General features: G+C 39.9%; 1 protein-coding gene and 1 long non-coding RNA gene across 7 annotated transcripts in view; both read right to left on the bottom strand.

Annotated features, from left to right (window-relative positions):
- Window positions 1-15,922, bottom strand: part of LOC122316775 (serine/threonine-protein kinase EDR1-like) — a 30,503-nt gene that overhangs the window by 8,921 nt on the left and 5,660 nt on the right. For all 6 annotated transcript variants that reach the window (XM_043133550.1, XM_043133551.1, XM_043133552.1 and 3 more), the window contains exon 3: window positions 356-459. In XM_043133550.1, coding sequence (XP_042989484.1) covers window positions 356-459 — 104 coding nt within the window. The remainder of the gene's footprint in view (window positions 1-355; window positions 460-15,922) is intronic.
- Window positions 3,916-4,856, bottom strand: LOC122316776. Its single transcript, XR_006244302.1, has 2 exons — window positions 4,675-4,856; window positions 3,916-4,208 (listed from the first exon to the last, which is right to left on the bottom strand). It is a non-coding gene; the product is annotated as an uncharacterized LOC122316776 (long non-coding RNA).

The following is a 15,922-nucleotide window of genomic DNA, read 5'->3' as shown; positions in this document are numbered from 1 at the left end:
AACAATCTCTTGATATAGATGGAGTTAAGAATATAAGCTAAATACTAATGGATTTGGATGAAAGTTGCCTTTCAAGGAATTTGCACTTTCAAGGTATAGTGAGGTGCTTGAGGGCCCACACGTTGGTGCCACATTCCGAAGTATTTGCAATACAGCCTCCCTATATCGACACAGATTATAATAAGCAAAGCAACTTACAGATGTGGAAAAAGCTTGGAATAATTACTTTGAACACTAAAGCAAAACTAACATACACAAACTCAAATAAGCTGATTCCCTCAGTTACAAAAACCACAACTCTAAAATAGAAGTCTACCATTAATAATGAACAGAAAACGAAGGCAGGAGTCATAACCTTTCATCTTCCAACTTTATTATGTTGACAGCATCATCCTCAACACCAGTGTAATGAGTACCTTTTACAAGTCTACATGGCATTCTCATATTGTCAGCAAATACCTAGATCAGCAGAAAAATGACAACAACAATTGTTGGAAAGTTTCCAAATTTATCCAGTCAACTCTCCCTGGATTATAGGAGAAATTTCTGTAATTATGTAAATATTCTTAGGAGATATTCTAGGATATATTCTAGGAGATATTCTAGGAGATTTGTTAGTAATTTTCATTCTGTCCCTTTGTTATTCTTTCCTTTTAGCTTATCCTTGTAGTCTATAAGACATATGGATTGTACCTTATTTTAAAATAATAAGAAGTACAATTCCAATTCCTCTTCACTTCTAGATGGTATCAAGAGCCTGGTTTGCTTTTCCTTTCGGCGGTCATAGCCTCTAAACCTAGGCCTTATTGCCTTAACCCTGTCCAGCCTCCATTATGTCTGAAATTTCCGAAACTTCCCCCATGGCCAGACCTGAACCTGTGGTCAACACCAAAACTGAAACCAAAGTAGCACATACCGAATCCCATTCAGTCCAAATCACAAATATCCGCCTCAATGAAGCCAACTTCTTGAGATGGTCTCAGTCAGTTCAAATGTATATCCGCAGAAGAGGTAAGATTGGGTACCTTACTGGTGAAACCAAGGCCACTGACAAAGCAGACCTGTCATATGCTATATGGGATGCTGAAAATTCTATGATTATGGCTTGGCTTGTGAATGCAATGGATGAAGATATAAGCGCTAATTACATGTGCTATCCTATTGCAAAAGAACTCTGGGATAATGTTAGTCAGATGTATTCTGACCTTGGAAATTATTCTCAGATTTATGAATTGCAGCAAAAAATTGGCAAGAACCAACAAGGGGAAGACAGTGTGACTAAGTATTTTAATGTCCTTAAGGGACAGTGGCAGGACTTGGATCTATTCAATGATTATGATTGGAAGAGCCTTGATGATTGCAACTACAACAAGAAGATGGTGGAAAATGCAAGAATTTTTCAATTCTTGGCTGGACTCAATGATGAGTTTGATGAAGTCAGGGGGAGGATTCTTGGTAGACAACATCTGCCTCCAATCAGAGAGGTATTTTCTGAAGTGAGACGTGAAGATTGTCGTCGGAATGTTATGCTAAAGAAAAAAGGGGCTGATGGAACAGTGGAGAACTCGGCTTTGGTTGCTGCTAATCCTACTATTTTGGCTGCTGCTAATGCCTCTGTACAGATGTCATATCCCAATCAACAATCTCGAGTATGGTGTGACTATTGTAATAAGTCACGCCATACATGAGAAACCTGCTGGAAACTACATGGAAAACCAGAAAATTGGAAGAGCAGCAAACCTGGACCTGGAAACAACCAAGCGATCCCTAAAGCAAATGAAGCCCAGATCAATGTTCTAAGTTCAGAGCAGATGGATCAACTTCTTCAATTGCTGAAATCCAATCCAATATCTGTACTTCTATAGGTTCCTTGGCCAGAGCAGCAAACCTGGACCTGGAAACAACCAAACGATTCCTAAAGAAAATGAAGCCCAGACCAATGTTCTAAGTTCAGAGCAGATGGATCAACTTCTTCAATTGCTGAAATCCAATCCAATATCTGGTACTTCTATAGGTTCCTTGGCACATACAGGTAATATGTCGAGTGCCTATTCTGGTTCTTTAGCCTTTGCACCATGGATTATTGATTCAGGTGCATCCGGCCATATGACCAGTATATCTCAATTGTTTCAATCTTATTAATCCTTGTCCAGGTAATAAAAAGGTTAGGATTGCAGCTGGGAGTTTTTCATCCATTGCAGGAACAGGTTCAATTAGAATTTTCAGGAAAATAGAATTAAAATGTCCTTCATGTTCCTAAACTTACTTGCAATCTTCTGTCTGATAGTAGATTATCCCGTGATTCCAACTGTCGTATCATATTCTTTGAGTCTCACTATGAATTTCAGGACCAGAGCTCGAGGGCGACGATTGGCAGTGCTAGGATGATCGATGGCCTTTATTATTTTGATGATACCCTATTCAGCAATAATCAAGCTCAGGATATGGACGTGAGGGAAGAGTTTCTCTACTCTGTTTTCCAGAAGGTTCAGCGGGACGGGGCTGGAAAAGTTTAAAGGAGATGGCAGAGGAGATGTCTCAGTTGAGGGAGCCGGTAGTTAAAGTTGATGGGAATAAGGCGTATAGAAATTCAAACTGTAATTACGTAGAGACTTTTATGGCGGCGAGACCAGTGGAGGGGGCGGGGGTGCGTTTCGAGCCACTCAAGCTGTACGGGGGTCAGGACATGGAGGGCCTAAGGTTGGGCAGGAGATGTGGGTGAGTAGTAGGCGTCTGTTGGATTTGCAGGGGCAGTTGAGAAAAGTGCAGAGGGAGATGGAAGAGCTGCGTGCTTTTGTCGGGATGAAAAAGGATTTTAAAGGGAAGGGGAAGTTGGTTCTGGCTGAAGGTGAAGTGGAATTGGGGCCGTGCGATAGGGATTCAGGACCTGGGCCTGGGCCGACCCAGCCCACTTGTGTCTTGAGCCCTGTTGGCTCACCCGGTGACCCGGTCCCCATTTACGCGAGTTCAACAACGCCCGAGATAGTGTTATGCTCGCCGGCGACTGATTTGCCAACAGTGACTCTACAGAAGGTGCCGACCGGGGAAGGGGGAGATTCCGACAAGGTGCCGATGGCCATGGGTGCACAGCACCCTAGGCCGATTTTGAGCGTCTCTTCTCCGGGGACTGGAGAATTTGTTTTCCCTCTCTGTGGTGGCCAGATGAAGCCGGATAATGCTGGAGTCAACGGGGTAGATGGGATGGAACTCTCAATCCTTCCAGAGAGTGATTCGGAGGGGGAGGAGTTGGAGGGGGAGAGGGTTTCTGAGGTTCCTAATGATTAGGGGGGAGATCGGTCCGGTCCGGTCCGGTTCCGGGGGGTTTGATGGACCGGACCGGACCTATTCGGTCCAGGGATTCCCTACCCTGGACCGGACCGAATCTCAATGGAACCGGGCGGTCCGGTCCCATTCGGGACGGTCCGGTCCGGTCGGTCCAATCGGTCCGACCGGACTCCAAATGGGCCAATGGCCCAATTTTTTTCTTACATCAATTTCGGCCCAACAGTTAAAATCCACTAATAATTTATCTAATTTGAAGCCCAAAATACCAAAAAAATACTTAGAAAGAAAAATAAAAATAACCATTAAAAAAAATTATCTATATACAATAAATTTGAATAAAATATTTTACTACCAAATGAAGAAAAATTTCTATATACGTTCTAAACAATTTAAAGATCAATCAATTATAGTATATACTATTTAATATTTATCATATATCTAAAAAAGGAAAGAAAGCTCTTCTAACAAGAGAAAAATATAGCAAAAATCGATTTTCATGTATCTTACTTTACATACATGATACATGGTACATCAAATTATTACAATCTGCATTCTAAAAGGCCAGAAAAATAAAAATCCATTCCCAAGCAATCTGCAAGCATATTTAAAAAATTCAAACCTGCAAGCATATTTAAAAACTAAAAATTAAAAAGTCTTAAAAAAAAGAACTATCAAAGATTAGAAGTTATATTTAATAATTTACATCAAAAGCACTGATGCACAGTGCACTATAACAGACTAACACTAGCATAAATTACGTAAAAAATAAAAAAAAGACCAACAGTAGCATCTAAAAGTTAACATAATTACATCAAAACAAAATACAAATTATACAATTAGGTAATTGTTTAATCAGTCCCTGACTATTAGCAAATTCCTCACGATCAATTTCTCCATCAAGGTTGAGATCACGATTCACAGATCTGCAGATAAAAAAGTAAAAAACCAAGGCGTTAACCTATTGGTGAACATAATAAAAATCAACCTTTAAACATTAGGTTAGTCTGTTATAAAATAAATCAACTCAGTTGGTGCAGCATTTGAGTTGGTACAAAACAAGATGATATTGGTGAACATAAAATAAATCAACCTTTAGTTAGCCTTTTACACAAGCTGTAACTGAGTCTTTTTACCATGCACTTCTTCAAAGTGCAGCAATTAATGACACAAGGCCTAGATAAGATGGTTTTAGGAGAGGATTAATGACACAAGGCCTTGATATGTACAGAATCACTATAAAACAAGATGTTTATTGAGTTTAACTTGTGAATTTTTCAAGTATTAAAGTCCAAATATAATAGAGAAGCAGATTTTACAAACAAATCACATCTAGAAAGAAATAAAATTGGGAAAAATAAATATAGATTTTAAACAGAATTCATGTCTTACATGATTACATCAACATTGGGTTAAGACTCGGTAGCCATTTCATTTGATCCTTCTGCAGAATAAGCCAATTCCCCAACAAGTTCTCCTTCAATCCATAAAAATTTAATACAAAACAAATGAAATAAAGTTAAAATAATATAGAAGATAAAACAAAATATACCACAAAATAAATCAAAGTTAATTGATTACATACCCATATCTATCTGCTTCTCAAATTCCTCCACTTCATCCATTAAAGTCCTAAGGCTTATTGGAGTAGAGGAAGAACGGAGCCAATTTTGTGCACATATGAGAGCCTCAACCATCATCGGATTTAAACTACTTCGGAAAGGGTCAAGTACACGACCTGCAGTGCTGAATGTAGATTCAGAGGCCACAGTAGATACCGGTATTGCAAGTACATCACGTGCAACCTTTGAAAGTATGCGATATCTAACTGAATTCACCTTCCACCAATTTAGTAGGTCAAAATTATCACCTTCATCCTCACATTTTTCAGCTAGATATCTATCAACCTCTGACCTGCTTTCCAAAGAGTCTTCTGACTGTAACTCTTGCTTAAATTGGGCCATCAATGCAGCATGTCTATTCGTAGACTGAGTTGTGGAAGGACTCGCATCTTCACGTGGGGAACTTGTGCGTTGAGGAGAACTCCCTTCTTCATTTTGGATGTATGCCTCATACATGCGGATAAATGCATTTTTCACCTTCCAACTCATATCAATGATTTTTGATTGATCATATGCATACATTTTTCTCAACCCAAAGTCAAGATATCGCATCTTGTAACGAGGATCAAGAACAATCCCAACGTACAACAGCATATTCTGATTATCCATATTCTCCCAATACTTTTCAAACTTTCTCTTCATATTTGAGGCCATTAATCCCACCACGGGACTTCCTTCTTCACACTCTATGTTAATGGCATTTTTAATATTCACCAACTCCGAAAAAAATGTATTGCAAGTTACATACTCACCCCCCGAGAAGCGTAAAGTTGCATCATGAAATAATGCAAGAAACTTCTCAAACAACCGTACCTTATCCCAATCGGATGCATTGGGAGGCCCTAACTTCTTTGACTTTCTTCTAGTTACCACATCACCTTCATCATCGTCATCATCATCATCTCCAATACTACTTAAAAAGCACATATCTTCTTCCTCCAACCGATCAAAAGCTTTTCTAAATTTCCCAGCCCTCTCCAACATAAGATAGGTGGAGTTCCACCTAGTTGGTACATCTAGGCAAACATGACTTTTGCATTTAATCTCTTCCAATGCCACACACTTCTTAAATGTATCCCACCTTTGAGGGGAGGATTTAACATACTTCACAACACCCCTCACCTTCGCAATAGACTCCTCATACTCTTTCAATCCCTCACGCACAATTAAATTTAGAATGTGTGCACAACATCGAACATGCAAGAATTCATGTTCCAAGACCGTATCCCTCCTATACTTGGTTTTTTTTTTCAAATAAGAAATGGCCCCATTATTGGAACTTGCATTATCAAGAGTGATAGCAAGTATTTTCGGTCGCCCCCAATCATGCAAACACAACTCTATGCCCTTACCAAGTGTATCACCCTTGTGATTTTCAACCAAAGAAAAGGAAAGAATCCTCTTATGTAGCTTCCAGTCATCATCAATAAAATGTGCTGTCAGACACATATAATTAAGATTTTGCACGGATGTCCATGTATCCGTGGTGAGGGAAATTCGTTGCCCTCGAAGAGCACTTTTTAATTTTATTTTTTCACTGATAAACAAATTAAAACAATCCTTCGCAATCGTCCAACGGGATGGAATCCCTACCCACTTAGGGCAAACCACAAGCATAAACTTTCTAAAACCCTCCCCTTCAACAAACCTAAATGGCAACTCATCAACAATAATCATCTCTGTCAAGGCTTGTCGGCAAGCCTCAACACTAAATGAAATGGGCACAAGTCCCCCACCACCACTACCTCCCTCCATTTTCCAACCTAGAGTCGTCTGGGACTTATCCGTATTCTTAAATGGACCTTTCTTACATTGCTTCTCAATGTGATGCTTCATAGACTTTGTACCATTGATCTTTGTATCACACGCATACGAAGCACCACAGTAATTACATGCAGCCCTAGGTTTAGTGGGATCCCCTTTTGATATTCTTGTAAAGTGATCCCAAACCATTGACCTAACTCTACCACTTTGTGACCCACCAATGTTAGATTTATCACTTACATTGGGTGGGGGTGGGGGTGGGGGCGGAGGCATACCAGGGCTTTGTATTGACTCTTGCACCTCATTGGTTGAAGTTGACGAATCCATCTAGAAAAATAAACAACCAACAATTAGTGTAATAAGTTTTTCTAGAACAATTGGCTGTTCGTAGCCTGGAAACAACCCTAATATCCACCACTATCCAACACACAAACAACCCTAATATCCATCCAGGCATCCACATTGGCTTCATCAAAGCCATCTTCAAAAATTGATGAAAAGTACAAGTTTTCCATAAATATAAGACCTTTCTATCCATAATCCCACATTGGATTAGCCATTTGATTCATCAAAATGATAATATAAATTTATTTTTATAATAATAATTTTATAAAAAAAATAAGATTTTTCAGTTCGCTCGAGCGGAATGTCGAGCGAGAGTCGAGCGCTCAACTCTGCCTGAGTTCGCTCGAGCGGAATGTCGAGCGAGAGTCGAGCGCTCAACTCTGCCTGAGTTCGCTCGAGCGGAATGTCGAGCGAGAGTCGAGCGCTCAACTCTGCCTGATTTCGCTCGAGCAGAATGTCGAGCGAGAGTCGAGCGCTCAACTCTGCCTGAGTTCGCTCGAGCTGAAAGTCGAGCGAGCGTCGAGCGCTCCACTCTGCCTGGGTTCGCTCGAGCGGCAAGTACGCGAGGCTCGAGCGAACCCATCTGTTTTCCAGAAATGGGCACAAGTCGCCAATGCTCTAAAATCCACAACTATCCAGCACACAAACAAGCCTAATATCCACAACTATCAAGCAAATTAACAAAAATAATAACTAATAGGTAAGATATAAAAATAATAGAGAGAGAGAGAGAGAGAGAGAGAGAGAGAGAGAGGCACCTCGTTTGAGATGCGACGGAGGGGCAAGTGGGCAACGGCACAGCGTCGGCAATGGGTTACGGCTTGGAGGGGATGCGCACGGCACGGGGCTAGGATCTGTAGAATCAAGTGAGCGTCGACTGAGAGTTGAGAGAGAAAGTGAAGAGTGAAGACTGAAGGAGGAGTGGAGGGAATCGGGGGGGAGGGGGGGGGAAAGGGAAATTATGTGCTGAAACGGCGCCGTTTCAGCACATAATTTCAGAAAAAAATATATGGGTTGCGTGAAACGGCGCCGTTTCACCCAACCCATATAACTTCTTCTAAAATCTAATTCTAAACAATAAAAAAAAATTAATAAGTTGGTAAAAATATATTTAAGTTAGTAAAAATAAAATTAGGTAAACTATTTAATGTGTATTATTTAATTAAATCATTAAAAAAATCACTAGTTAATTGTTAATTTAGTTAATTATTAGTTATTACTAACTTAGAGAGTTTTTTTTTGTTTTTGAAATTTACTAACTTAGTAATAGTAATTTACTATTATACTAATACTATTAGTCTATTAGTAATTTAGTATATAGTAAATTAGTAATATTTATTAACTTATTTACTATAGTCTAATAACTAGATAGTCTAGATGTAATAACTAGTAACTAATAATATTAATATGTAATAACACTAGTTAGTAGTTACACTAGTACTAATAGATAATAACTTAAATATATTAATTTAATATATAACTAATAGTATACTATAATTACTATTATATATATTAGTAATTTACTATATACTAAATTACTAATAGACTATTATACTAATATAGTAATACTATTAGTCTATTAATATATAGTAAATTAGTAATATTTATTAACTTATTTATTATAAGTTTATAAATTATAACTAATAACTAGATGTAAATATCATGTAATACTAATAACTAGTAGTCATTTATTAATATAGACGGTTAGTGATTTAGTCTTAGTCTTAGTAAGTTAGTATAAATATTATTATATTAGTATTATTGTATTAGTATAAAATTATATATATTAATAATTAGTATGATAAATATTAGCCTATTAGGTAAGATAAAAATTATAAATAATTATAGATTATATACAATTATAAATAATTATATACAATTATAAAAATTATAAATAATTATATATAATTATAATTATTATATAAATAATAAAATATATTAATATTCATTCGGTTCGGTTCGGTCCGGTCCGGGGCAAAACCCCCCTGAACCGGGACCGAACCGAAACCTGTCGGTCCAGAGAAAATAGGACCGAAACCGACCGGACATTCTACCGGTTCGGTTCGGTCCGGACCGAAACTGCCGGTCCGGTCGGTTTTGCCGGTCCGGACCGTCCGATACTCTCCCCTACTAATGATGGTGGTTATATGGGGTTGGAAGATTTCACTCTGGATGGAGAATTCCAAGGAAACCAGATAAACAGAATGGAGGAACCCACTCCGTTGAACTTCTGCCTCCCTTATCAACCGAATGTCTCGGATTGGGTTTTTCATAAGGTGAAAGAAATACAGAAAATAGTAGGGCTGGAATGTGATGGGTATGAGGAGCAGTTCATGGCCTTGTTCACAGCAATTGAGGAGGGGCATAAACAAAAAAATAAGGGAGATTCAAAGAAGCACCGGGAGCTCAAAAGACTATCGTGGTCAATGAATGTGGAGGGCAGCGCTAGTAGGAGTAGAGTAAAAGGGAAAGGGCAGACCGTTCCTCCATGAAACCAAAAACAGTGACTTGGAATGTCCGTGGGCTTAATGACGTAGATAAGCGCTTGCGGATAAGAAATATGATCAGGGAATGGAAAGTGGATATTGTTTGTCTACAAGAAACTAAATTGAATTATATTGATAGGGGTATTGTGCGGAGTCTATGGAGTGGGGTACATGTAGATTGGGCTTATCTGGCATCAAATGGGGCTTCAGGAGGTATTGTGGTTTTGTGGGATAGACGTGTTGTAGAAAGGGTGGAGGAGTTCATTGGAAATTATACGGTGGCTTGCTCTTTTAAGAGTATAGCCGATAACTATCTTTGGGCTTTTGCAGGTGTTTATGGAGCCAATTTAGACAAAGATAGAAGCTTGTTATGGGATGAACTGGTTGGGATTCACAACTGGTGGGATCTCCCTTGGTGTATAGGGGGAGATTTCAACGTTGTGAGATTCCCAAGCGAAGCGTCGGGAAGTAGAAGATTACGGCCAGCTATGGAAGCGTTCTCGGAATGCATCTTTGACTTGAACTTGATAGACTTGCCTTTAGCCGGTGGTACCGCTACGTGGTCTAATAACCAGTCATGGTCACGACTGGATCGGTTTTTAATTTCACCAGAATGGGAATGCCACTTTCCAGAGGTTTGGCTGAAGCGGTTGCCCCGTATTGGGTCAGATCATTGGCCGGTTTTGCTCGATTGTGGAGGTATTCGTAAGGGTCGTTGGCCGTTTAAATTTGAGAATATGTGGCTGAAATCGGAAGGCTTTGTGGATAGGGTAAAACAGTGGTGGTCTTCCTACCAGTTCCAAGGCACACCTAGCTTCATCTTTGCGTCAAAATTGAAAGCTCTCAAAAAAGATTTGCAAGTATGGAATGTAGAATCTTTTGGCAATGTAGGAGAAATGAAAAAAGCAAAGTTGTTAGAAATACAGGAGATTGAGAGACTGCAAGTGGTACAACACCTCACTCAGGCGGAATAAGAGCGGAAGGTTGAGTTGGTTGCAGAAGTTGAAAGGTTGATTCTATTAGAAGAGATGTCTTGGCGTCAGAAATCAAGGGCTCTATGGTTGAGGGAAGGGGATCGGAGCACGGGTTTCTTTCATAGAATTGCGAACTCACATAGGAGAAATAATAATATTGAGATGTTGAAGGTGGATGGAGAGGAATGCAGAGATGAACAGGTAATCCACAATCATGTTGTGGAATTCTATGAGAACCTTCTAAAGGAGCAGGTAGACTGGCGGCCTCCACTGAATGGACTGGATTTTAACACCATAGGTGTGAGTGATGCATCTCGCCTAGAAAGGGACTTCGAAGAAAGTGAGATTTATGAAGTTGTGAGGAAAATGGCAAAGGACAAGGCACCAGGACCGGATGGCTTTTCTATGGGTTTCTTTCAGGGTTGTTGGGAAGTGATTAAGGAAGACCTATTGAAGGTTTTTAAGGAGCTTTTCAGCAAAGGAAGGTTTGAAAAAAGCCTTAACACAACGTTTCTTGCTTTGATACCTAAGAAGGTGGGAGCGGCGGAGATTAAGGATTTCAGGCCTATTAGTTTAGTGAGTGGGGTGTATAAGATAATTTCCAAGGTTCTTGCGAATAGACTGAGCGAGGTGATGGGGAAGATTGTCTGTCAACCCCAAAATGCATTTGTAAAAGGAAGACAGATACTGGATGCGGTGTTAATTGCTAATGAATGTCTTGATAGCCGAATGAAAGCCCGGAAAACAGGATTGATGTGCAAGCTTGATATGGAAAAGGCGTATGATCATGTCAATTGGGATTTCCTTCTTCATTTACTTAGAAGATGTGGTTTTGGAGAGCGGTGGAGGACATGGATCCATTGGTGTATTTCCTCGGCAAAATTCTCTGTTTTGTTGAATGGAGTATCAATGGGTTTCTTTCAGAGCTCTCGTGGATTGAGACAAGGGGACCCTTTATCCCCCTTGTTATTTGTTATTGTCATGGAGGCACTAAGCAAGATGCTATCGGCTTTGGTTGTGAATGGTGTTTTAACAGGCTTCCCGATCGGAATCCCGAGTAGGGGCATCATTAATATTTCCCACTTATTATTTGCAGATGATACACTGGTTATGTGCGAAGCAGACCAAAGGCAGGTTCAAGCGTTGAAGGCTTTACTGTTCTGCTTTGAGGCGGTCTCTGGGTTGAAGGTAAATCTGGATAAATCGGAGCTGGTGCCAATTGGGAGTGTTCCTAATATCCGCCTCTTGGCAAGAACGTTGGGTTGCAAGATAGCATCTTTCCCTTTGACTTATTTGGGACTTCCGCTGGGAAGTGCTTCGAGGGCTTCTTCGATATGGGATACAGTGATTGAGAAAATAGAGAGGCGATTGGCGGGGTGGAAAAGATTGTACTTGTCCAAAGGCGGTAGAATCACTTTGATAAAAAGTACTTTATCTAACTTACCCACTTATTTCTTATCTCTTTTTCCGGTACCAGCAAGTGTGGCAACCCGTATTGAGAAGATCCAACGTGACTTTCTGTGGGGGGGTTTGGGGGATGAATTCAAGTTCCATTTGGTTAAATGGAAACAGGTGTGCCGCTCTATCCCGGGGGGAGGATTGGGAGTTAGGACCCTAAGGGTGTTTAATCGGGCATTATTAGGCAAATGGTTATGGAGATTTGCCACCGAACCAGACTCTCTTTGGAAATTGGTCATTGAAAAGAAATATGGAGGCTTATGGGGAGATTGGTGCACTAGGGAAGTTAATGGGGCTCATGGAGTTGGATTGTGGAAGCACATTCGAAGAGGTTGGGAGGTGTTTAATCGTTTTGTTAGGATCCAGGTGGGTACAGGAACCAGGATTAAATTCTGGAGCGATGTGTGGTGCAATAGCAGAGCTTTAAAAGATTTGTATCCCTCTTTATTTCAATTGGCAAGTGTAAAGGATTTATCAGTGGCGGATGCTATGGAGGTGTCGGGGGGGCGAAGTACTTGGAATATTAATTTTGGTAGAGCAGTTCAGGATTGGGAGGTAAACAGCATTGCAGATTTTTACAGTTTTATTTATTCCATAAGAGTAAACAGCCAGCAAGAAGATGTCATGTGGTGGATTCCAGCCAGAAAAGGTATCTTTTCGGTGAAGTCTTTCTATAAGGCTCTCACCCCAGAGTCCAACTCTCTCTTCCCTTGGAGAAAGATCTGGAACCACAAGGCACCTCCAAAAGCCTCTTTCTTTGTCTGGACAGCCTCCCTGGGAAAGATCCTTACCACGGATAATCTAAGGAAAAGAAGGATCATTATCGCAGACTGGTGTTGTATGTGTAAAGAAGGGGGAGAGTCGGTAAATCATCTTCTGTTACATTGTGATGTAGCGAGGACTCTATGGAACGACGTGTTTGCTCGATTGGCACTGGCTTGGGTGATGCCGAAAACTGTGGAGGCAGCGTTGGCCAGCTGGCCTAGCATAAGAGGTAGTCAACCGATTAAAACAATGTGGAAGATGATACCTATTTGCATCTTATGGAGTGTGTGGGGGGAGCGTAACGAGCGGACTTTCGAAGACAAGGAAAGATCTATAGAGGAGCTTAAGTTCTTGTTTTTTAGAACTCTTTGTAGTTGGGCCATTGCTGTAGATTTTAATGGCATGGCCCTTCGGGATTTCCTAGCCTCTAATGTGCTCACTTAGGTGGGACATTAGAGTTGTAATACAGGCTTTTGCCATTCTTTGATCAATAAAATTTATTTATTTATCAAAAAAAAATCAAGCTCAGGGCTTGAGTGGTAGTACTAGTTCAATCCTGTGCGTGATCAAATAATGCTTTGGCATCTTAGATTAGGGCATCCTAGTTTTTCTTATTTAAAATATTTGTTGCCTGGTCTGTTTAAAAATTTGGATTGTACTTCTCTTCATTGTGACGTTTTTCATTTATCAAAAAGTCATCAAGTTCCTTATAATTCAAAAGGCTACCATGCATCAAAACCATTTTATTTGATTCATAGTAATGTTTGGGGTTCCTCTAAGGTTACTACCTTATCTGGAAAAAAATGGTTTGTGACTTTTATAGGTTATCATACTCGGATTTGTTAGGTATTTGATGAATGGAAAATTTGAAGTTGAAATATTATTCAGGAATTTTAATAGTATGATCGAAAATCAATTTCATACAAAAATAAGCGTACTTAGTACAGATAATGGTATAGAATATTTCAACCAAGTTTTGGAAAATTTTTTGAAAGAAAGAGGGATTCAACATCAATCCACGTGTCGTGACACCCCACAACAAAATGGCATCGTTGAAAGAAAAAATCATTATTTACTTGAGGTTGCACGGGCTATAATGTTTTCTATGCATATTCCAAAATATTTGTTGGGGGATGCTATTCTAACTGCTTGTTACCTTATTAATAGAATGCCTACCCGTGTGCTGCAGTATATCACTCCTTTGGCATGCCTAAAAAAAATCATTTCCTGATAATAGGATAATTTATCTGCCACTAAAAGTATTTGGATGCACTGTGTTTGTTCATATTCCAGCTCATCTTAGATCTAAACTTGATCCTATGGCTAAAAAATGTGTTTCTTGGATATGGTCCCAATAAGAGAGGGTACAAATGTTTGAATCCAAAAACAAAAAAAAAAAAAATCACATCAGTATGGATGTCGAGTTTGTTGAAAATCAATCTTACTTTAACCAAACTTATCTTCAGGGGGAGAAAGAGAGAAGTGAAGATCAATTTTGGCAAACTTCTATACCAATGCCTAATGTTTTCCTTGACATTGACATTCCTCTACAAAACATTCAAGGAACTAAAATTTTAAATAGTGAAAAAAATGGAAATCCCAATCTGCCTGTACAAAGCAAAAGGGAATCACAAAAGGGGGAGAATTGCTACAGAATAATCCCTCTTCTGAGTTTCGTGTTTATACTAGAGGCAGGTATCGTTCTAATACTAAGGATCATCCCACAATTCCAGAGCAGAGTCATTCATCACCTCCAAAAACTGGTCATTTGGAAATCCCAGGTAATCCTTCTACTACATTTCCAGTTGATCAATCTACTGACCTTGATGTACCTATAGCCATTAGGAAAGGAGTTAGAACCTGTACCACACACCCCATTGCCAAGTATTTATCATATCACAGACTCTCATAATCATAAGGTCTTTACATCCAATATTTCTCACCTATTTGTTCCAAGGACCATTCAGGAAGCAATGGATCATCCAGATTGGAAGTTAGCAGTTCTTGAAGAGATGAATGCACTACGGAACAACGGTACTTGGGAAATTGTTGATTTACCAAAGGAAAAGAAAACTGTAGGTTGCAAGTGGGTGTTTACAGTTAAATGCAAGGCTGATGGCAGTACAGAGAGATATAAGGCGAGACTCGTTGCAAAAGGGTTTACACAAACATACATAATTGACTATCAAGAAACTTCTACTCCAGTGGCCAAGATAAACTCAATCCAAGTGTTACTCTCCTTAGCTGTACATTCTAACTTGCCCTTACACCAATTGGATGTAAAGAATGCTTTTTTAAATGGAGATCTAGAGGATGAAGTGTTTATGGAATTACCACCAAGTTTTGAAGGTAATCTTTTTTTTTTTTTATAAGTAATCAAAAGTGTATTAATCAAAAACAGGCCTAGCCCAGTATGTACATGGAACTGCCCCTTTAAGTGGGAACAAGAGAGAGAAGAAAATCATGAAGGACCATCCCATTGAAATCAACAGCAATGGCCCATTTACAAAGCGTACTAAAGAAAAAAGCCTGCAGCTCCTCTCGTGTTCGCTCCATGTCTTCAAAAGTCCTAGCGTTCCTCTCCTGCCATAAAGACCACATGATGCAAATAGGTATCATCCTCTAGACTACTGAAATCTGAGGCTGGCCTCCTATATTGGGCCAGCAAGCCAAAGTTGCCGCCACTGTCCCCGGCATAGCCCAGCCCATCTCAACTCTGTTTAGCACCTCATCCCACAAAACCCTTGCAATGAAGTAAAAGATGATCTACAGACTCACCCCCTTCCTTGCACATACAGCACCAATCTACCACAATAACCCTTCTTTTTCTCAAATTATCAGTTGTGAGGATCTTACCCAATGCCGTCGTCCATACAAAGAAGGCCGCCTTAGGAGGCGCCTTGTGTTTCCATATCCTCCTCCAAGGGATCTGACATTGGGTATTCTGCTCAAGAGCTACATAGAAGGAGCGAACTGAGAACTTGCCTTTCCTATGCGGGACCCACCACAACCAATCCTCATGGTGATTACTCGGCTTCACGGAGTAAATGAGACTATAAAAAGCCACAAAGTGATTCACTTCCCAATCTTGTGCCACCCTAATAAAGTTTATGTTCCAAAGAAGATGTCCTCGCGCTAAATCCATTACCTCCGCCACTGAAGCCTCTTTAAGGCTGGCAATTTGGTAAAGAGAGGGAAACAACTCCTGTAACGACACATCACCACA

This window comes from Carya illinoinensis, chromosome 7 (assembly GCF_018687715.1).
Source record: "Carya illinoinensis cultivar Pawnee chromosome 7, C.illinoinensisPawnee_v1, whole genome shotgun sequence".
In the NCBI taxonomy this organism is placed as follows: Eukaryota; Viridiplantae; Streptophyta; class Magnoliopsida; order Fagales; family Juglandaceae; genus Carya; species Carya illinoinensis.
The sequence above is the reverse complement of the archived record's forward strand: the minus strand, read 5'-3'. Positions and strand labels throughout refer to the sequence as shown.